At 42.4% G+C, this 23,802-nt stretch overlaps 2 protein-coding genes across 2 annotated transcripts in view; both read left to right on the top strand.

Annotated features, from left to right (window-relative positions):
• Positions 1–872: 872 nt before the first annotated feature.
• LOC112246069 (smad nuclear-interacting protein 1-like) lies at positions 873–12,592 on the top strand. Its single transcript, XM_024414336.2, has 4 exons — positions 873–1,082; positions 9,940–10,063; positions 10,243–10,859; positions 11,326–12,592. The coding sequence occupies exons 1-4, from the start codon at positions 916–918 to the stop codon at positions 11,603–11,605; spliced, it is 1,188 nt and encodes a 395-aa protein (XP_024270104.1). The 5' UTR covers positions 873–915; the 3' UTR covers positions 11,606–12,592.
• Positions 12,593–16,935: 4,343 nt separating this feature from the next.
• The window catches only part of LOC112223073 (mitogen-activated protein kinase kinase kinase 5), a 30,230-nt gene continuing 23,363 nt past the window's right edge, over positions 16,936–23,802 (top strand). The window contains exons 1-6 of the mRNA XM_024386029.2: positions 16,936–17,408; positions 17,623–17,762; positions 18,477–18,664; positions 18,952–19,120; positions 22,981–23,087; positions 23,465–23,635. Coding sequence (XP_024241797.1) covers positions 17,078–17,408; positions 17,623–17,762; positions 18,477–18,664; positions 18,952–19,120; positions 22,981–23,087; positions 23,465–23,635 — 1,106 coding nt within the window. The 5' untranslated portion in view covers positions 16,936–17,077. The remainder of the gene's footprint in view (positions 17,409–17,622; positions 17,763–18,476; positions 18,665–18,951; positions 19,121–22,980; positions 23,088–23,464; positions 23,636–23,802) is intronic.

Raw genomic sequence — 23,802 nt, 5'->3', positions numbered from 1 at the left:
ATTGAGGATCTCCTCGGTTTGTTGGCATCGGCTGAGGGGGTCTTGGGTTTGGGTGGAGGTGACACAGGTCCAGTCATGGCAGGCTGTTGTGGGGCCACTGAGGCTGTGCCTGAATTTGCAGTACTCATTGAGATTAGAAGAATATCCATCTTCAGCCAATTTGATGTTGAAAAAAAGCAAAGACAATTGTTTGACATCTCTCACGCTCACTAGGAACATTGGCATGATATTGATTTCAAAATAATGCCTGTGGATGTAATAATGTATGTTAGATACCACTATATGGATACATTTAGCTACCTGCAGCTACTGTAAGTAACGTTCGCAGCCAGCATTAAACACGTTTTGTTAACGTTACTCTATCTTTGGTGACTTATTTTATGTTTCTGCTCACCAAGACTGGGTTGTCATATTTCAGCAGAGAATCAGCTGGAGGAATCATTGTGATACTTTGATTACTACAAAAAAAACGTGGTTTGTTGTAGCAAGTAATGTCTCAATGAATGTATGTATGTGTTGTTGAAATGTGAATTGATAACTCATTTGTTTATTTTTTTACCATGGCAACTTAATTCCATGCGCGACTCACTAACCTCTCCGAGCGGCTCGAAGGCATGATTTAGTTGTTTCAGGAAAATTAAGTACATTTAATTATAACATCTGTAGGTGCATTACCTCATTGTAAATATGATAGAATAGGTCTGCAATATTACAACGGAACTAAAGTGTTGTAGTCCATAGCCACGGTAAAAAAAAATATAAAAACCGTTCTGCCGGAAGTGGAAACGCGTTTCCTTGCGCACAATAGGAAAACTTTCTCAGCGTTTGCAGTGGAGTTTGTTGTTCACGTTTTATACATATGTATTCGCTGTGCCCTTTATTTAGTCGATTAACAACGATTGGTTGAGTTTCATAATGGATAAAGAGAGACGACATAAAAGAGTGAAATCCCCTGTGCGGAACTCAAAACCGAAAATCAAACAAGAGAAACTGAGCCCTGCTAGGCCCCAGAGATCACGCCACTCGAGTTCGGGGTCCAACGGCAGCCCAAGCCCACCGCCACAGAGGAGACGAACGAGCAGGTAGCTAGTCTGATTTCATGGGTGTATGGTATTGTAGTTATCGAGCACAAATTACACAGTGCGGTTGCAAGTCCATGATTTTACACAATATCAATAATAGCAACTAGTTAACCATTTAGCTAACCAGCAGGCGCCATTGTTATGAGTTAGTCTTGGAACGTTAACGTCAGTCCTCAATTAGCCCTTTATCATGACTGTTACATTTTACACATTGGACAAATGAGTCTTTGGAACGCGTCGCTGGCGGTGCGGCTTTGGAAGTATAAGGACCTTATTTTTAGTATATAATTTCAAAAAACAAAATGTTAAATTGATACACGCCTTGATAGGGTTAAGTTTAGTGTTCCCACACTGAAATATCTCCATGTTAAAGTGCTTGTTTACGGAAGACGAGGCTACCGACCACCTGTGCTATCTAGCTAGCATGCTCCATCTCAACACCCGTGTGTAAGCGTAACTCGGGAAAGTGTAGTTATATCTGGTGGAGGCTACCATAGTCGAATGGATCTGCAAAACGGTTGGATTATTTTTTTTTCTCTCTCTGATGATGGATAACTGCCATATGTTTTGAAAGACGTATGGGAAGTGATGATTATTGACGTTTCTAAACGTTAAAACGGTGTCAGGATTGTACCTAGTTCACATGAGTTGGTAGTGGGAAAGTAAATGACTGAACTGTGGGGTCAAAGCAGAATGCTGCATAGTTTCCCCTCAATTAGCTAGCTAAGTCTCATTTAATGTTAGTTGACTGGAAACAGTGAGAGCTAGCTAGAATTCAAATAAAACTGTCACAAACACTGGAGACTTGCTTGCTTACTTGCTTACGAGCCCTTTCCATTGATCGCAGAGTTTAAAAATGAAATGGTAAGGAGGAATAAAATAGAATAGCGCTACCATTAACTAACCTGTACCCCTGCACATTGACTAACCTGTACCCCCTGTATAAAGTCTCATTTTTATCTGATATTGTTAACATATAATATACACTGCTCGAAAAAGGGAACACTAAAATAACACATGTTACATCTGAATGAATGAAATATTCTTATTAAATACTTTTTTCTTTACATAGTTGAATGTGCTGACTACAAAATCACACAAATTATCAATGGAAATCAAATGTATCAACTTATGGAGGTCTGGATTTGGAGTCACACTCAAAATTAAAGTGGAAAACCACACTACAGGCTGATCCAACTTTGATGTAATGTCCTTAAAACAAGTCAAAATGTGTGTGTGGCCTCCACGTGCCTGTATGACCTCCCTACAACGCCTGGGCATGCTCCTGATGAGGTGGCGGATGGTCTCCTGGGGGATCTCCTCCCAGACCTGGACTAAAGCAACTGCCAACTCCTGGACAGTCTGTGGTGCAACGTGGCGTTGGTGGATGGAGCGAGACATGATGTCCCAGATGTGCTCAATTGGATTCAGGTCTGGGGAACGGGCAGGCCAGTCCATAGCATCAATGCCTTCCTCTTGCAGGAACTGCTGACACTCCAGCCACATGAGGTCTAGCATTGTCTTGCATTAGGAGGAGCCCAGGGCCAACCACACCAGCGTCTGGTCTCACAAGGGGTCTGAGGATCTCATCTCGATACCTAATGGTAGTCAGGCTACCTCTGGCGAGCACATGGAGGGCTGTGCGGCCCCCATAAGAAATGCCACCCCACACCATGACTGAGCCACCGCCAAACCGGTCATGCTGGAGGATGTTGCAGGCAAATGAACGTTCTCCACGGCATCTCCAGACTCTGTCACGTCTGTTACGTGCTCAGTGTGAACCTGCTTTCATCTGTGAAGAGCACAGGGCGCCAGTGGCGAATTTGCCAGTCTTGGTGTTCTCTGGCAAATGCCAAACGTCCTACACGGTGTTGGGCTGTAAGCACAACCCCCACCTGTGGACGATGGGCCCTCATACCACCCTCATGGAGTCTGTTTCTGACCGTTTGAGCAGACACATGCACATTTGCGGCCTGCTGGAGGTCATTTTGCAGGGCTCTGGCAGTGCTCCTCCTTGCACAAAGGCGGAGGTAGCGGTCCTGCTGCTGGGTTGTTGGCCTCCTCCACGTCTCCTGATGTACTGGCCTGTCTCCTGGTAGCGCCTCCATGCTCTGGACACTATGCTGACAGACACAGCAAACCTTCTTGCCACATTGATGTGCCATCCTGGATGAGCTGCACTACCTGAGCCACTTGTGTGGGTTGTAGACTCCGTCTCATGCTACCACTAGAGTGAAAGCACCGCCAGCATTCAAAAGTGACCAAAACATCAGCCAGGAAGCATAGGAAGTGGTCTGTGGTTCCCACCTGCAGAACCACTCCTTTATTGGGGGTGTCTTGCTAAATGCCTATAATTTCCACCTGTTGTCTATTCCATTCGCACAACAGCATGTGAAATTTATTGTCAATCAGTGTTGTTTCCTAAGTGGACATTTTGATTTCACAGAAGTGTGTTAGACTTGGAGTTACATTGTGTTGTTTAAGTGTTCCCTTTATTTTTTTGAGCAGTGTATATATACTTTAGTTTATTTAGGAAATATTTTCTTAACTGCATTGTTGGTTAAGGGCTTGTAAGTAAGCAATTCGTGGTAAGGTTGACAATACCTGTTGTATTCGGCACATGTGAGGAATAACAGTTTTATTTTATTTGACAATATGTACTGTGAGTACCAGGTCATTGTGCATAGGTACGAGCTATTTGTGGTAGATATTAGAGGTCGACCGATTAATCACAATGGATGATTAATTAGGGCCGATTTCAAGTTTTCATAACAATCGGAAATCTGTATTTTTGGGCGCCGATATAAAAAAAGTGAACATTTTATACCTTTTATTTACCTAGTCAAGTCAGTTAAGAACACATTCTTCTTTTCAATGACGGCCTAGGAACGGTGGGTTAACTGCCTTGTTCAGGGGCAGAACGGCAGATTTTCACATTGTCAACTCGGGGATCCAATCTTGCAACCTTACAGTTAACTAGTCCAATGCTCAAACCACCTGCCTCTCATTGCACTCCACGAGGAGCCTGCCTGTTATGTGAATGCAGTAGAAGCCAAGGTAAGTTGCTAGCTAGCATTAAACTTATCTTTTTTTTAAAACAATCAATCATAATCACTAGTTATAACTTCACATTGTTGATGATATTACTTGTTTATCTAGCGTGTCCTGCGTTGCATATAATCAATGCAACGCTGGGGGGGGGGGTGATTTAACAAAAGCGCATTTGCAAAAAAAGCACAATCGTTGGACGACTGTACCTAACCATAAACACCAATGCCTTTCTTAAAATCTATACACAGAAGAATATATTTTTAAACCTGCATATTTAGCTAAAAGAAATCCAGGTTAGCAGGTTAGCAATATTAACCAGGTGAAATTGTCATTTCTCTTGCGTTCATTGCACGCAGAGTCAGGGTATATGCAACAGTTTTGGCAGCCTGGCTCATTGCGAACTAATTTGCCAGAATTTTACGTAATTATGACATAACATTGAAGGTTGTGCAATGTAACAAGAATATTTAGACTTAGGGATGCCACCCGTCAGATAAAATACCGAACGGTTCCGTATTTCACTGAAATAAACATTTTGATTTTGAAAGTATAGTTTCCGGATTCGACCATATTAATGACCAAAGGCTCGTATTTCTGTGTGTTATGTTTTAATTAAGTCTGTGATTTGATAGAGCAGTCCGACTGAGCGATGGTAGGCAGCAGCAGGCTCTTAAGCATTCATTCAAACAGCACTTTTGTGCGTTTTGCCAGCAGCTCTTCGCAAGCACAGCGCTGTTTATGACTTCAAGCCTATCAGCCTAATGGCTGGTGTAACCGATGTGAAAGGGTTAGCTGGGTGTGCACTAATTGCGTTTCAAACGTCACTCGCTCTGAGACTTGGAGTAGTTATTCCCCTTGCTCTGCAAGGGCCTCGGCTTTTGTGGAGCGATGGGTAACACTGCTTCGTGTGGCTGTTGTAGATGTGTTCCTGGTTCGAGCCCAGGTAGGGGCGAGGAGAGGGACGGAAGCTATACTGTTACACTGGCAATACTACTTTGTGCCTATAAGAACATCCAATGGTCAAAGGTATATGAAATACAAATGGTATAGAGAGAAATAGTCCTATACATACTATATTAACTACAACCTAAAACCGCTTACCTTGGAATATTGAAGTCCATGTTAAAAGGAACCACCAACTTTCAAATGTTCTCATGTTCTGAGCAAGGAACTCAAACGTTAGCTTTTTTACATGGCCCATTTTGCACTTTTAAATCGGCCGATTTAATCGGTATTGGCTTTTTTGGTCCTCCAATAATCGGTCGACCTCTACTAGATATGCACATGAAGACGGTAAAGTCACTAGGTATCAAGATTGAAAATAAGAGTAAAATAAAGAACAGAGCAGCATTAGCAGCAAATGATGAGTGTAAAAGTGTGCGAGTTTGTATTGTCTGTGGGAGTGTCAGTGTAATGTGTATGTAGTCTAGTGAGTGTGCATAGGGCCAGTGCAAGATAGTCAATGCCGATAGTTCTGGTACCATTTTAACTGGCTATTGAGCAGTCTTATGGCTTGGGGGTAGATGCTGTCTCAGCTGTCTGAGAGCCGATCATCCGGCAGCAGAGTGGATAGTCTATGGCTTGGGTGGCTGGAGTCTTTGGCAATTTTTCAGGCCTTCCTCTGACTGTGATGTACTGGGCTGTCCGCACCACCCTCTGAAGTGCTTTGTGCTCAAGGGTTGGTGCATTTGCCATACCAAGAGGTGATGCAGCCTGTCAAGATGCTCTGGATGGTGCAGCTGTAAAACTTTTTGAGGATCAGAGGGCCCATGCCAAATCTTTCCAGCCTCCTGAAGGGGAAGAGATGCTGCCGTTCCCTCTTCACGACTGGGGGTGTGCGTGTGGACCATGTTAAGTCCTTAGTGATGTGGACGCCGAGGAACTACGCATGCTCTCCCCTCTTTCTCCTATAGTCCACAATCTGCTCATTGATCTTACTGATGTTGAGGTTGTTTTCCTGGCACCACACTCTGCTAAGACTCCGATGACCTCCCTGTAGGCTGACTCGTCGGTGATCAGGCCTACCAGCGTTGTTGTCAGCAAACTTGATAATGGTGTTGCAGTCGTGCACGGTCATGCAGCTGTGTGGGTGAACAGGGAGTACAGGAGAGGACTAAGCAAACACCCCTGAGGGGCCCCCATGTTGAGGGTTAGCGTGGCGGAGTTGTTGTTGCCTACCCAGAATCCAGTTGCAGAGGGAGGGGTTCAGTCACTGGGTCCCCTAGCTTGGTTATGAGCAAGGAGTAGACTATGGTGTTGAACACTGAGCTGTAGTCTTTGAAAAGCATTCTCACATAATTATTTCCACTCTTGTCCAGGTGGGAGTGGGCAGTGTGAAATGCAATTGAGAGATCCACCGTCTGTGGATCTGTTGGGGCGGTATGCGAATTGGAGTGGGTCTAGGGTGTGTGGGTTGATGTGTGTCATGACCAGCATTTCAAAGCACTTCATAATTACAGATGTGATTGCTACAGGGCAATAGTCATTTAGGCAGGCTACCTTGAATCTCTTGGGGACAGGGGCAATGGTATTCTGCTTGAAACATGTTGGGGTTACAGACTGGGACAAGGAGATATTGAAAATGTCTGTGAAGACACTGCCAGCTGGTCTACGCATGCTTTGAGAACGTGCCCTAGTATTCTGGCCTTGTGATTGTTAACCTGTTTCAAACATTCTGCTCGCATCGGCCACAGAGAGCTGTATCACAGTCATCTGTAAAAAATGGACTTTCAAGCAAGGCACAGTGCTCTATTCTTTGAAGCAAGCATGAAAGGCATTTAGCTTGTTTGGGAGTTCTGCATCGCAGGGCTACTCTGGGTTTCCCTTTGTAATCCCTTATCGCCTGCAAGCCCTGCCACATCACGAGTGTCTGTACTAGCAAAACAGCCTTGTAGCCTCGTGCCTGCTCCCACCACTTTTGTATTGAGCACATCACTAGTGCTTCCTTTTTGAGCTTTGGTTTGTTAACAGGAAGCAGGAGAATGGAGTCATTGTCGGATTTGCCCAACGGAGGACGAGGGAGGGCCTTGAATGTGTTTAGTCTGATTAATCAGGCAGTAATACACGGTTAATTGGTACACAGCCTGAAACAAATGTCTCCAGAATGTTTAATAAAATTACATTTAAACATTACTGGTTGTCTTGAGTGGTTTGTCCTTCATCTTCTCCAATTTGAGAAAATATCCACAGGAAGGTATTGTTTACCCAACATTTTAGAGAGCCGGTAAGTATATGGTTCGGAACGAGGTAAAATTATTTTTAAGGAACCTTTACATGATTTTTCAGTCATTAGTTTCAGGCTGTATATACCAATTAATTCTGTGTTAGTCTGATTAATCGGACTAGCTATAAATGGTACATTTGCCAGTGGCACACCGGCCCAGTGCCAACTGAAAGCTACTGGCCCAAATGGGGAAAAAATATATACTGTCCCGGGCCAAGATCTCACGTGAAAAAGGATAACGTGCGCATAATTTCAATATCAGGTAATTGTATACATATTTTGCCGGCCGAGCAAGTAGCCTATAATAACCTACCCTCCATACACTAATAATTGCATTTTAACTTGACAATTTAATGTTTACATTGATTGATTTAGAGGGAAACTATCTTATCGTATTCTCAGGTTGTTATTGTTAACAATTTTGAACAGTCAGCAGGCTAAAGGACCCTATAGAATCAGTTTTATCTTTTGCTAAATTCCATTTCCCAGATTTGTTATTCCCGGTTTCTGAGTTTCCTATTTTTGTCAGGGTTTCACTCTCAAAATCACACTTTTTAAAAATTTTATAGAAAAGGATAAAAATGTGACATTCTACACCCCGAACAATGCATAAACCACATCAGGGGACTACATTTTTTCCAGACCTCATAAGTGATTTTGGGGTAGGGTGTAGTTGCCTTTCAATTCAATTGCACACCTAGCCAAGAGACAGTTGTTTGGCTAGTGGTGTTTCTCTACTGTACAGTGTAGCATAAATTTGATGCCAGAGTTTGCAAAACAAATGCTGACCCAATTGCTCAATCATCATGATATCATTCTGCCAGGTAGATCTACATTAGAGGTCGACCGATTAATTGGAATGGCCGATTTAATTAGGGCCGATTTTCAAGTTTTCATACCAATCGGAAACCGGTATTGTTGGCTGCCGATTTGCCAATTTTTTAAATATTTTTTTACACCTTTTATTTGAGCTTTATTTAACTAGGCAAGTCGATTAAGAACACATTCTTATTTTCCATGACGGTGGGTTAACTGCCTCATTCAGGGGCAGAAAGACAGATTTTCACCTTGTCAGCTCGGGGGATCCAATCTTGCCATACAGTTAACTAGTCCAAAGCAATAACGACATGCCTCTCTCTCGTTGCACTCCACAAGGAGACTGCCTGTTACGCAAATGCAGTAAGCCAAGGTAAGTTGCTAGCTAGCATTAAACTTATCTTATAAAAAACAATCAATCATAATCACTAGTTAACGACACATGGTTGATATTACTAGATATTATCTAGCGTGTCCTGTGTTGCATATAATCTGACTGAGCATACAAGTATCTTAAGTATCTGATTGAGCGGTGGTAGGCAGAAGCAGGCGCGTAAACATTCATACAGCACTTTCGTGCGTTTTGCCAGCAGCTCGTCGTTGTGCTGCTTCGATGGTGGCTGTTGTCGTTGTGTTGCTGGTTCGAGCCCAGGGAGGAGCGAGGAGAGGGACGGAAGCTATACTGTTACACTGGCAATACTAAAGTGCCTATAAGAACATCCAATAGTCAAAGGTTAATGAAATACAAATGGTATAGAGGGAAATAGTCCTATAATTCCTATATTAACTGCAACCTAAAACTTCTTACCTGGGAATATTGAAGACTCATGTTAAAAGGAACCACCAGCTTTCATATGTTCTCATGTTCTGAGCAAGGAACTTAAACCTTAGCTTTCTTACATAGCACATATTGCACTTTTACGTTCTCCATAATGTTTTTGCATTATTCAAACAATTGAATGTGTTTCATTATCTACTTGAGGCTAAATTGATTTTATTGATGTATTATATTAAGTTAAAATAAGTGTTAATTCAGTATTGTTGCAATTGTCATTATTACAAATACTTTTTTTTTTTCTCGGTATCGGCTTTTTGGTCCTCCAGTAATTGGTATCTGTGTTGAAAAATCATAATTGGTCGACCTCTAATCTACATAGCAGTCCTAATTGTAATTTTTAAACTTTTTTTTAGGAAAGCATTCAGAAATGTCCATTCAAACAAATCATGATGACTGAATTGCGCATCGCAGGGATTTAACCATATCTTCGGACCAAAAGTACCTGGTTTGCATACCCATTTGTTGCCTTAGCTTTTTCTGGTAGTTATCATAAATTGAGACGTCTTCCCTACTGCTGTCGTTCTTCTGTTAGCTGCTCTACGTGACAACCAGTTGAGAGCTGCATCCTCTTGCTGCCCGACAGATTATATTCCTCTCAAAGGCTGTGTGTGCGACGCGTGTAATAAATAATATACATGAAGAAGTAACAGCTTTGGGAATTTATGTTTTTCACCAATTATATAGCCCAGATTGAAAATAGCATTATTACAATATTTTTTTTTCTCTGGCCCAAGCAGGCCATTGACAGGGATGATTGACTCCCTAGGCCAGCGATCATCCTGTATGTCAAACCCTGTATTACGAATTATTTGTCAGATGTCGCTCAGAGAAGAATCCAGTAGGAGCTGTCCGTTGTAGCTAGCTAGCCTTGGTGTTAAATTACTCAACTATTGGTTTTAAAGCGTTTCCTTGTTGATTTGATTGACTAGATCGCCACCCAGGACAAAAGGTCATTCGCCAGGTAGAAGGGCGTTGGGAAGACGAGACAGATCGCCCAAAAACACCGGCAGGAGCCGAAGCCCTCCCCGCAGTGCCGATGTCAAAATAAAGCGGGTGATTCTGCCACTACTTATGAGTAAATGTAACAATTGGGGAAATGCATTCATGTAATATTTTAATGCAGCAATTATCTTCTTTTAAATAGTAACACTTTACCAACTAATTTTGACCCCATGCTTGACTCTGGAATCAGGCTAATTCCCCTATCTCCTGTCCCACTGTCTCCCCTATAGGAGCAGGATGACCACCGCGGTGCCGATGACCGTAGAAGGCGTGACCGCAATGACAAACCAGAGCCCTCGGAGCCACCAGTGCGGCGAAGTAGGTGGGAGCAGGCTGACGGACCCAGAGAATCTGACAGACCCAGGGAGAGAAAACGAGTTGAGAGAGAGCGGGGTGGAGGTGGGGACAGGCCCAGAGAGCGTGAATCCCGCTCCTTCCAGGAGCAGCAGGCTGAGAGACAGCAGCATGACAATCAACGACGGGACAACCGGCACCGGTTTGAGGAGAACAACGGTGAGGGGCAAGCTTTCGGACAAGGTACCCAAGAGGGGGGCGAGGGCAAAGACAGCCCCCCAATTGATAAAGAGAAGCCCAACTTTGAACTGTCTGGCGCGCTCACGGAAGATACCAACACGTTTAGGGGGGAAGTGATCAAGTACAATGAGCCCCCCGAGGCTCGCATCCCTAAGCGCAGGTGGCGACTGTACCCCTTCAAGAACGATGAGCAGCTCCCGGTCATGTACGTCCACAGGCAGAGTGCCTACCTGATGGGGCGGCAGAGGAAGATTGCTGATATCCCCATCGACCACCCCTCTTGCTCCAAACAGCACGCAGTGTTCCAGTACAGGTGAGATCTGACAATCACTTGGTTGCTCAAATCAGGCCCTCAGGATGACATTATTTTAGCTGCTGATCCTTCGAAAATCATCTCTATGTTTTGAAATTATGCCATTTTCCCATCTTACATAATTTCCCAACATTTTGTTGAAGTCTGACACTTAACATCTGGTTAATGCAGTTCTGTTGGGTTTATGTGATTTCAATCTCTAGGTCAGGACTCTCAACCCTGTTCCTGGAGAGCTGCCCACCTGTAGGTTTTTGTTTCAACCCCAGTTGTAACTAGCCTGATTCAGCTTATCAACCAGCTAATAACTAGAATCAGATGATTAGGGTTGGAGCGCAAGCCTCCATGACGGTAGCTCCCCAGGAACAGTGTTGGATAGGCCTGGACAGGCCTGCTCTAGGCTATGTAGTTCTGAGTTGGGACACTTTCAACCTTTGGGTAATGTAGTTCTGTGTTTGCTGATTTCCAGGCTGGTGGAGTTCACGCGTTCTGATGGAACTGGCGGGCGGCGGGTGAAGCCCTACATCATTGACCTAGGTTCGGGCAATGGCACCTACCTGAACAACCAGCGCATCGAGGCGCAGCGCTACTACGAGCTCAAGGAGAAGGACGTGCTCAAGTTTGGCTTCAGTAGCCGCGAGTACGTCCTGCTGCATGAGTTCTCCGACACGGCCGAGGTGGACGCCAGGGCGGAGGAAGACGACGAGGGCCTGGACGAGGGCCTTGATGAGGAAATGCAAGACCTCTGAGCCTTTTCGAATAGTTGACTTGCGTTTTTCTGTCCTACTTTCCTTTGAAGTAATCACAGATCTTAATTGGTTGGATTGTTGAAAGTAATAGGATTTTGCTTAGTTAAACCTATTCAGTCACTTATAAATATGTGCTTACCTCAGGGGGAAAAAAGAAGGGGAAATGCACATTCTTTCAAGTATTCTGACAGTGCCACAGATTATCCCATCAAGTGTATTGTGGGAAAATAATGTTCTCACCGATGCCTGCCACCTGTTGGCCATCATCTCTGTAAAAACATGAATGGAACAATGACCTGACGGCGTGTTGGGTTAAGCATCTTTCCGGGTTAACAGAACAAATTAAAAAAAGTGGTAGGAGAAGTCGGTGTGGTCTCTATTTGGCGGTCATAAAAACCTGCTTTAACCTGCAGTAACCGGGTCTCAGTACTCTCTATTCTCAGGACATTAGTATAAGATCAGTAGTGTGGTTGATTTACCCCCCCCATATATCTGACTGCATACGTTCAACACAAGTGATCAAATGCCAGAAAGAAGTTCCTTGACAAAATAAATTTTGTTATTGTATTTTCGGAATACAACATTGAATACAAAGTAAGGCTAGCCTTCAGCAATAGACTATATCCAGACCTTAACTGTAAATACACTGGATGTATTGAATGTGAATGCTGGATTCATCATATGGTGTACTGTATTTGGGTTTGAGCGTTGCAAGTTGCAAAGAAAGCATAGGCATATGTATCTGCTTTAAATGTGTGTTTCTTGTGATGTAGGAAAAACGTGTGTATCGCAGTGTATTCTCGTTTGTCTGGTCTTTACCACCGAATTGACTAGGCTATGGAGGTTTCTGGAGAAAAATCATACCACACTGTAAAGCATGACTATTCCTACTACAAAGACAATTTTGTTTTTTTACTTTTTCAGACACCATCTACATTGTAGTTCCATTTTAGATGTTTTGTATTGTACATAAAGGTTGTGAAAGACTTTTTTGTTGATGTTTGTTTGTAGTTCAGGTTTACATCTGCCATTCCTTTGATGGTTTACTGTATGGTCAAGTAAACCATTGTAACCTTACAGTAAGCCACATACATCAAGTGATAAACCAGAGGTAAATGTTGCAACTTCTACAAACTAATGTATCCAAAATTCTGATAACCACGGTTATTTCAGTTTTATTAGCCTCGCCTGCGTTGTGTGAGTAACATTTTCTCATACATTTCTGTATCATTAGTAATAGTATCACGTAGACCCCTCAAACTTAACTCTGGACCACACTGCATTTTTAAGGTACTGATTTAGACCTGGGACACCAGGTGTGTGCAATTAATTATCAGGTACAACAGAAAACCAGCAGGCTCTGGACCTCGTAGGTTAAGAGTTGAGTACCCCTGGCGGTTTTCAGTGTGGGCCACGGAGGTACTGCAAGATAAAAACAATTACATGAATATTACAAAATGCATTTTGGCCAAAGACCGGTATCTGTCGAATAAGTTGAGGGTGTAATGCAATTTAATAATATTAAAGGAGCTAGATGTAATCTAGATGTAATATTTTTGTATTATAATTTCATAAAAGTCCTTAAATGTCCTTAATATATACAGTGATAGTATTTTCCCACAAAAAGGTTATTGTGGGCAGACACAATTGCATTCTAATGGTGCAGCCTTATTGGTCAACAAAAGGCGAACGTCTCTTGTCAAATTGACTGGGGCCAGCAAATGTTAAACGTAGAAATCGCTCAGCCCCAGTCAATTTGACGAGATTTGCTGACCCCAGTCAATTGGTCGTGACTCATTTCTATAACTACAAAGTCATAAACCCCGCCCATTTCTACAATTTCTCTAACATTTGAATTTAAACCTAACCCTAAATTAAACCCTGACCTATTTTTTTGTAGCCAATTTTAACTTTTGGCATTTTACTTTGGGGATATGGTAGGGGTTGATTGTTTAGCAAAAGAAAACGAAGTGCGCAACTATGGGACAAAACACGGGGTTGGCGTAGATTTTTGACATAATTAACATATTCTATCTCCAATGTTTATTGAAAACACAAAGTTGAACAATGAGCACTTGTTTCTCAAATACATCGTTAGGTTTACATTAGATAGAGAGCCTTTTGTTGTTGCCATATTAGCATAGATGTGACAGTCAAAACACCTACAAATAAGACATCAAATGAGCTGAAACGAGCCACTAAAGATTCACCAAATGGCAGTTTCTTGACATTGTTGCTAGCTCTCTGGCTATCCAGAACCATAACACACTGCCTTCTGCCCCTTGTAAGCTTCCACATCGTTTTTGCGACGTCAGCTAACATGTCTATTGAACCTAAAGGAAACTCAGTCATGTTGATAACGAGATAGTAGTCTTTTGTTGACCAATAACAACGCTCTACCATTAAATGCAATTTTGTGTGGACCTAATACATTTTTGGGGGAAATAATATTGTGAAACACTCATTCCACTATTATTGTCGATATGAACAATATTTTTAGAAATAACAATGAAAACTATAACATATAGCCTAGCACCTTTATTCTACAATGTATGTTCTTAACCCTGGGCAACATGGGTCTTGGAGGCTCCATAGTACTCAGTACTTCTTGTATTCCCCTTAATGTTTTTGGAACATAAACAGAATTTTGTTATCTGCCTCATGGCAAAATGTGTAGAATTGCAGGATATTAGCTTGGAAAATGACACATTTTCTCTCTGATGCTGTTGTCGAGACTGGATGTTGAAGCAGCCTTTTATGCAGTAAGTAGCAGGAGGCAGCAGGATCAGGTGCAAAAGAGTGTCCAGTTTATTAACAGTGAAAGGTGGTTCCTGGTGAATGACGGAATCAAATGAATGAATATTTACACAATGTTTACATATTTACAATATGAACAGGCTCTCAAAATACAGATTTAAATCTAAATCAAAAACTTAAGCCTTAATCAGACCTACCCTACTAAACCAACTATAGCAGGTTGGGCTGAAGACAGCCTCCCACACAGCTCACATAGCAGAGCCAGAACATATTTCCAGCTCACAGGTACCTTTATACCTATGTCCCCTCCCTGTGGACTATACCATTAAACATGGGGCTCTTTTCCCAAATATGTCATATTAACCCTTATACAATTTCCACGGCCTTGCGGAAACCAAATTAACATAATATAAAGATCCCCATCAAAATCCTGTTTAAAAATTATATATTTCTGCATGGGCTGCGTCTTAATCCGACAGCTCCGCAGATATCACCCTTCCGCATCTGTGGTGAAGGTGGCAGCACTACTTCTAATGCGTCCGAATGGTTTGACCTACAAACTATTATGGAAGGCAGGTCCTCACCAGACATCACTGGAAACAACGTCGCCTATGGGCACAAACCCACTGTCGCTGGACCAGACAGGATTGGCAAATAGTGTTCTTCACTGACGAGTCACGGTTTTGTCTCACCAGGGGTGATGGTCGGATTTGCATTTATCGTCTAAGAAATTAGCGTTACACCGAGGCCTGTACTCTGGAGCGGGATCGATTTGGAGGTGGAGGGTCCTGAGCTTGTTGTCTTTGCAGGCAGTCTCAACACTGTGTGTTACAGGGAAGACATCCTCCTCACTCATGTGGTACCCTTCCTGCAGGCTCATTCTGACATGTCCCTCCAGCATGAAAATGCAACCAGCCATACTGCTCGTTCTCTGCGTGATTTCCTGCAAGTCAGGAATGTCAGTGTTCTGCCATGGCCAGCGAAGAGCACGGATCTCAATCCCATTGAGAATGTTTGGAAACTGTTGGATCGGAGGGTGAGGGCTAGGACCATTCCCCCCAGAAATGTCCAGGAACTTGCAGGTGCCTTGGTGGAAGAGTGGGGTAACATCTCACAGCAATAACTGAAAAATCTGGTGTAGTCCATGAGGAGGAGATGCACTGCAGTATTTAATGCAGCTGGTGGCCACACCAGATACTGACTGTTATTTAGATTTTGACACCCCCTTTTTTCAGGGACACATTATTCCATTTCTGTTAGTCACATATCTGTGGAACTTGTTCAGTTTATGTCTCTGTTGTTAAATCTTGTTATATTCATACAAATATTTATACATGTTAAGTTTGCTGAAAATAAACGCAGTTGACAGTGTGAGGACGTTTCTTTTTTTGCTGAGTTTATTTGGTATTCTATTAGGATCCCCATTAGCTATTGCAAAAGCAGCAGCTTCTCTTCCTGGGGTCCACACAAAACATGAAACATAATACACAATGACATAAAATACAGAACATAAATAGACAAGAACAGCTCAAGGACAGTACGACATAAAACATTTAAAAAGGCACACGTAGCCTACATACCAATGCATTCACACAAACTATCTAGGTCAAATAGGGGAGAGGCGTTGTGCAGCGAGGTGTTGCTTTATCTGTTTTTTTGAGACCAGGTTTTCTGTTTATTTTAGCAATATGAGATGGAATGAAGTTCCATGCGATAAGGGCTCTATATAATACTGTACGCTTTTTTGAATTTGTTCTGGATTTGGGGACTGTGAAAAGACCCCTGGTGTCATGTCTGGTGGGACAGGTGTGTGTGTCAGAGCTGTGTGTAAATTGACTATGCAAACAATTTAGGATTTTCAAAACATTGTTTCTTTTTTTTTAAGAAGAAATGATGCAGTCAGTCTCTCCTCCAAGAGAGCCTGGCATGCATAGCATTTATATCAGCCCTCTGATTACAATTAAGAGCAAAAAGTGCAGCTCCATTCTGAGCCAGCTGCCCCTTAATTAACTAGGTCTTTCCTTGCATTACTGGACCACATGACTGGACAATAATCAAGATCAGACAAAACTAGAGCCTGCAGAACTTGCTTCTTGGAGTGTGGTGTCAAAAAAGCAGAGCATCTCTTTATTATGAGATGAATATAAAAATGCACATTTTCCTCTGCCCCATGGCAAAATGTGTAGAATTACAGGAAATGAGCCTTAAAACAGCAACAGTTTCTATCAGTGTCATAGCAAAATGTGTAGAATAGCATAAGATTAGCTATAAAACGACAAATGTATCTCTACCACATAGCAACATTTCTGCAGGCTCACCCACCAACGAATTTCTGGCTACACCACTACGTAGTCAGCAGAGGTCGTAGAAGAGCCTCTCTAAATCTAACAGTTAATCTGGGCTGGACATGGGGCAAATTCGTTTCGCATGGCCCGGTGCCCCTGGTGGGTAGAGATTCAGTTAAGGACCAATGGAATGGTCTAAAATATACAGACTACGCAGACCGGGTGCACCGAGCCACGCAAAACGAAATCGCGCATTGCAACCGGGGATATGGGAGGGGTTAAAGACGTGTAGAGATTATGGAACAGTTCGCGGAATGTCACTGGAAACCGGGGCGAGACGAAACGTACCTGGGGAATTTGCAGGAACAGTGCTGCATTGTCTGTGAAGGGTATTCAACACTGGAATATGCGTTCTTGAATATTTGGAGAAATGTATACCACCGAACGCAGGCGTATGAGCCTGCACGAGGTTAAGAGAAAGGATCCTGTTTGGGTATCAGCTGGAAGTTTATGGCAGGACCCTTTGGCTATTGAACTCAGCACCTCGAATAAACACATTATTTCCCCCCGGAGCCGGACTAGGGCTGTTGCTGTTGCATACATTGTCACTGAGGATGCATCCCTGCCACAGACAGAAGAGAACTTGTCACTGAAGTCGGTGAAAGAAGCCTGCGCGGAAACGCACGCGGTGTTCAAAACCATTCCTTTCGAGAGAATATCGCTTGGGACGACTGACATTCTTGATATCTTCTACAATGCAGGCAAGTATAGTCATGCCGACTGTCTGTAAAGGCATTGGCCACACCACACGACTTAATTCTTCTAAAGTGTTGTTGGCCAACAAGTTAGTGTGTGTGTGTGTGTGTGTGTGTGTGTGTGTGTGTGTGTTCTGCACCCAGGTATTTTAAGTGCGTACCTGCGCTGAACGGGTGTTTTCGAATTTCGACACCCAATTTGACCCTTCTCTTTTGACAGATGTGGCAGTGGTGGAAATGAGTGATACTTACTGCCAGCAGTCCCTCTTCTATCACCTGGGTGTAAGAGAGAGCTTCAGCATGACCAATAACATCATCCTGTATTGTCACAAGCAGGACAGTGACCTGGAAGCACTCAAGGTACACCCAGGGCATCGTGAGAGTTTACAACTATTAAATTATTGAGGAAGGGACCAAGTTGGCCTTTTGCCAGCTCACTTTGGGGGGAAATTGGGTTGTAAACAGATATTAGGGTGTGACATTTTGGAAGAAGCAGGCTACAGTGCCATAAAGATGTCCCCTCCATTGCCACAACAATCCCACCACCAGTTGCGTAATATTGCCAATAACTACTGCTGTACTTAAAAAAAAAAAAACATTTGCAACATTTTTAGCCCTGATTTCTCTGATATAAGTTGATCCTAGGGTTGTTTTCTCTGGCTTGTTGAACAAAGATTGAATTGCAGTCTTTTGGGTTTATAGGTCAATGGATTTCCTATGACCTATCAAGCGGATATGTGTGTTTAGTAGATATGTGTGTTTTAAAGCAGCACCGCTATTAGAGCACGATACCACTCTGGTATGGATAAGGTACCAAGGTGAGTACTCCATTATCATAAGACAATGGAACAGTGTTCATAACCTCATTTATGTTAATTAAGCTTTTGCGGAGATGTGACTTAAGCAAAAACATTTCCTCATATTTGAACAGATGTTAACACAGTGGTACCAAAGTGAATATTGTGTATGTTTCTGTTCACTAATAGTGTGCTGGGCTTTTGTCATAAAATATTCATGTATGCTGCATATAGATAACGTTTGAATGTTAATGTCCGTATGTGTGTCTTCCCTCAGGAGCAGTGTGGGAGCTACACGTTCATCCCGTATGTAGTGTTGCCACAGGGCAAGGTGTTTGCCTGCGACGCGACCCTCTTAAACGGCATCAAAGAACTGATGCAGCCAAGCTTCCGACTGGAACCCCTCCTCACCCCACTGGTAGAGAGGCTCATTCAACTGCTGGATAATGTGCACGTTCATGCCAGGTCAGCATGTCATGCTACCCACGCTGCATGTCTAATTATTCCCTTATGACTCCCTTGTTGTGTTTTTCCACTTAGTTTTGCTCAACCAAACTGCTTGGTTTGATAGGGAGAATAGCAGCAAATAAAGTACTAGGTTCCGCTTGGAAATGTCTAGACTGCCCATCTGCAAATGTCTTTCAGTTAGCGATTATCAGTTTTTCGTGCTGTATACAATAGATGCCTCTGGATCAAGAGCAGTTTCAGGTGCTAAGTGCCTTGCTTAAGGTTACAACTGTCTCTCTTATTAGTGAGTACTTCCGGGAGTCCATCCGGCATGAGATCCGCACAGCCAGGGAGCGATTCAGTGGCCAGGACTTGAGTCAGGAGCTGGGCCGCATCCAGAAGCGCCTTGACACGGTGGAGCTGCTCAGCCCAGACATCATCATGAACCTACTGCTGTCGTACCGGGATGTCCAGGTGGGTTTAGCTATGGGAGCGAGGGACCTGGATCATGTTTATTAGGTTACACTGTAGCAAAGCTTTGTGTAATAGAAAATGAAAATGAGCGCTTCTTATTGGACAAGTCCAGGTAGTTCCTACTATTTGGTGCCTAATGAACATGACCGAGGGCTCAGTGGTGTGTTTGCCAGTGGCAAGACTGCCCTTATTTATGTTATGTTGGCTGTTGTGTTTGGGCAGTATATATTTGGGCATGGGCTCACTTTTATGGCTGTGGAATGCTTTTGTGGTGTTTTAAACAGAGAATCGGCGATATGACGTTACCACGAGCAGAAGAATGAACCACGCATGTTGCAGATAGGCGTGATGCAAGACAGTTCACTCACACAGAGTAACTGCTGCAATGTGATAGCTGCAGGACCACAATTGCTGAGAAGATTAGCCTCGTGCTCGTACTTTTAGTTGTTGTGGAAATTGGCCCGACTCTACAGTTTATGACAAGCATCGCTGAATCTACCTTTAAAACCTGTGTGTTGGTGTGGCGGATCTACAGTCTGCATGACGGTTGCCTGTTTTTGCATGACGGTTGCCTTCATTGAAACATTAATGCTCTTTGTCTGCGAACACAAATACCAATATAAAGGGGATTGAATGCTAACAATGATTAGATGGCAGCCCTCCATGGTCATTCTAAGTAAAAAAATAAACTCATCTTAACGGGGTCTCAGTTGTAGGCAAGAACACTGTCTAGTAGGGGTTGGCTGATATTATGATAGTATTGGATATCGAAGCTGATTGACAGCCATCGTTGATGGTGAAGACATCGTGATGTGACAGACAATGTATAGCCTATTTCAACTTGATTGGCACCAAGCAGTAAAGAGCTGCCTGGGCAACCCACAGCAGGGCCATGCCAAGTGGCCTATTTCTTTGCTATAGCCTGCATAACCTATTTCAATATATGTTATAAACAATTTATACAATGCAAAAGAACAATGTAGACAGAGCTAAGATTTTCACCAAAGCAGCTCAAAATGTCCTGTCAGAAACATCTTTTTTTCTCTCTTCGTGTCGGGTGATCTGGGCATATAGCTGAAGCCTATACATTTATTTTTAATTTTTATAGCGGACAATCCAGTGTCTAATTAATTTAAAAGCCTAATTTTGTATTTTTTCTCCATTTGATATGAATATGACACCTGTTTTTATGCATGCTGGCTTTCTCCCGCCTCCTCCCGCTGTACTACTTCCTGATCAAACAATACATTTATTTAACAGAGCTCTCAGACAGTTTCAAGTTGTTTTTGAATAACTTAACATGATAGGCCTACGGTAATAATGAGAGGTAGAACAAACAATAGCAAGATAGAAAAATAGAATGAGTAGTTTGAACAAACCTTACAGTTGAGCCAAGCTTAGTCTGAAATAAATGATTCATCCCTCCTACTTGCCGTTGCGAACCAAATGGCCAAAAGCCAAATCCTACTAATTAAAAAAGCTTTTCAAAAGCATTAAGACAAGTTAACATAATAAAAGATATTTCCCAAGTAGGCCATTCTAATAAAGTGTTTAATGTCCTAAAGTTGCAGCTTTCAAATGGAAACAATTGTGAAAGTCAGAATCTATAGGTGATTTTCTGATACAGATTTATTTTGAATGGCAACTATTATAGGCAACAAGAAGTGAAATTGTGCAAACAATATTTTGGTGGCCAAATGAAGACAAAAGGAAACTTACAGCTGAGCCAAGCTTATGAAAGAAATGATGTGTAGAGTAGGCCTATTTCAATAGCCTATTATTAGCAATGTACAGAACCTACCTACAACGTATAGAAGCCTTGGCCTAATAAGAGAGGAAGATTTGTCAAAAATGCAAATCATTGAATAATTATCCAGTTCTGGGGACAGCAGAATTGCTTGCTCTGCAGCCAGGCCCTTCATTATTTACAAACCATAATATATCACAGAAGCACAGCCCATTAGGCTGTCTTGCGTGTCGGCACACACACACTCGCACTTCTTTTATGCCACAGCTCCAACAGAGAGGAATAGGCTACTAAAATATATTTTTAGCAGTCTTTTTAGTGTCCATTTTATAATTGTATTTATTTTAAATAAATAAAAATAGACAGCACCTGTCGCAAGTTTGGACACACCTACTCATTCCTGGGCTTTTCTTTATTTTACTATTTTCTACATTGTAGAATAATAGTGAAGACATAAACTATGAAATAACACATATGGAATCATGTAGTAACCAAAATAAGTGTTCAACAAATCAAAATATTTTTGAGATTCAAAGTAGCCACCCTCTGCCTTGATAACAGCTTTGTACACTCTTGGCATTCTCTCAACCAGCTTCATGAGGTAGTCACCTGGAATGCATTTCAATTAACAGGTGTGCCTTGTTAAGTTAATTTGTGGAATTTCTTTCCTTTTTAATGAGTTTGAGCCAATCAGTTGTGTTGTGACAAGGTAGGGGGGTATACAGAAGATAGCCCTATTTGGTAAAATACCAACTCCATATTATGGCAAGAACAGCTCAAATAAGCAAAGATAAATGACAGTCCATCATTACTTTAAGACATGAAGGTCAGTCAATCTGGAAAATTTCAAGAACTTTGAAAGTTTCTTCAAGTGCAGTCGCAAAAACCATCAAGCGCTATGATGAAACTGGCTCTCATGAGGACCGCCACAGGAAAGGAAGACCCAGAGTTAGAGGATAAGTTCATAAGAGTTACCAGCCTCAGAAATTGCAAACCAAATAAATGCTTCACAGAGTTCAAGTAACAGACACATCTCAACTGTATGAATCAGGCCTTCAAGCTGCAAAGAAACCACTACTAAAGGACACCAATAAGAAGAAGAGACTTGCTTGGGCCAAGATACACGAGCAATGGACATTAGACCGGTGGAAATCTGTCCTTTAGTCTGAGGAGTCCAAATTTTAGATTTTTGGCTCTAACCGTCTTTGTGAGACGCGGAGTAGGTGAACAGATGATCTCCACATGTGTGGTTCCCACCGTGAAGCATGGAGGAGGTGTGATGGTGTCAGTGATTTATTTATAATTCAAGGCACACTTAACCAGCATGTCTACCACAGCATTCTGCAGCGATATGCCATCCCATCTGGTTTGCGCTTAGTGGGACTATAATTTGCTTTTCAACAGGACAATGACCCAACACAACTCCAGACTGTGTAAGGGCTATTTTGACCAAGAAGGAGAGTGATGGAGTCCTGCATCAAATGACCTGGCCTCCACAATCACCTGAGCTCAACCCAATTGAGGCGGTTTAAATTGAGTTGGACCCCAGAGTGAAGGGAAAGCAGCATATGTGGGAACTCCTTCAAGCATTCCAGGTGAAGCTGGTTGAGAGAATGCCAAGAGTGTGCAAAGCTGCCATCAAGGCAAAGGGTGGCTACTTTGAAGAATCTAAAATATATTTTGATTTAACACTATTTTGGTTACTACATGATTCCATATGTGTCATTTAATAGTTTTGATGTCTTCACTATTATTCTACAATGTAGAAAAAAGTTATAATAAAGAAAAACCCTTGAATGAGTAGGTGTGTCCATACTTTTGACTGGCACTGTATATATTTGGCTTGGCAAATAGGGGGGATATTCATTTTATGTCACCATTTTCTTTATGGCTACTTAATCAAGTTAGAACAAAGGTTGACATCGCCCAACCCTAACAAGTACCGCAAGGGTTAAAGTAAATCAATTTGAATGAGGATCTTCACTCTGTGTGTCTATTTAAAAATGTTAAAGGTGTCTGCAGCCATGCCTAATTTATAATGAATTGAAATCAGATATGTTATTATAATGTTGATAAAGGGTTTTCTGTAATCCAGTCCTCTTTCTGACTTCAGGACTACGATGCCATTATCAAACTGGTAGAGACTCTGAACAACTTGCCCATGTGCTTGGTGGCTGCCCAGCAGAATATCAAATTTCACTACATATTTGCTTTAAACAGGTACCATTGTTCCTCCACTTGTGTATTGCTCACATATTCTGTTTGACGATAGTCTTTCACATTATATAATAGAAGGAAATAATGTGTATACAACACTAAATGGGTTAAAGCCTTCACCCATTTTAACACTTAATTAGTGGGCTTTCTGAAACCACCTTACTGTTTTTCCCCTTCCCCCATTTTAACACTTAATTAGTGCGCTTTCTGAAAGCACACTACTGTTTTTTTGCCCCTATCTTTATTATTTTAGACAGCTTGAAATAAGCACACAGATTTTCTTCAAGAAATTTACCCGACACTTCAATTTGCTGCGCAACACATGCTGTTGATTCTGAGGATTCCATCTGTCATAATGTTTCCTAATCTTTGACCTTCAGGAGGAATCATCCAGGTGACCGTGCCAAGGCCCTGGAGGTGATTCTGCCCATTGTGGAGTCAGGTGGCCGGGTGGTGTCGGACGTGCACTGTCTCTGCGGCCGTATCTACAAAGACATGTTCATGAGCTCTGGCTTTAAAGACCATCGCAGTCGAGACCAGGCCTGCTACTGGTGAGACACACCATTACAGTGTCCATATTAGTACAGCCTTCGAGTCACAAGGAGTTTGTGTCAGAGGCAGTTTGGACTTGTAAGTCGTCCCAATATGCACACCGTAGACACAGCATCCCTTCACTCACTCCAGTCAAGTCCTCCTTACTAGCGCTCTACATCAGTCT

Source organism: Oncorhynchus tshawytscha, linkage group LG23 (assembly GCF_018296145.1).
Source record: "Oncorhynchus tshawytscha isolate Ot180627B linkage group LG23, Otsh_v2.0, whole genome shotgun sequence".
NCBI lineage: Eukaryota > Metazoa > Chordata > Actinopteri > Salmoniformes > Salmonidae > Oncorhynchus > Oncorhynchus tshawytscha.
The sequence above is the reverse complement of the archived record's forward strand: the minus strand, read 5'-3'. Positions and strand labels throughout refer to the sequence as shown.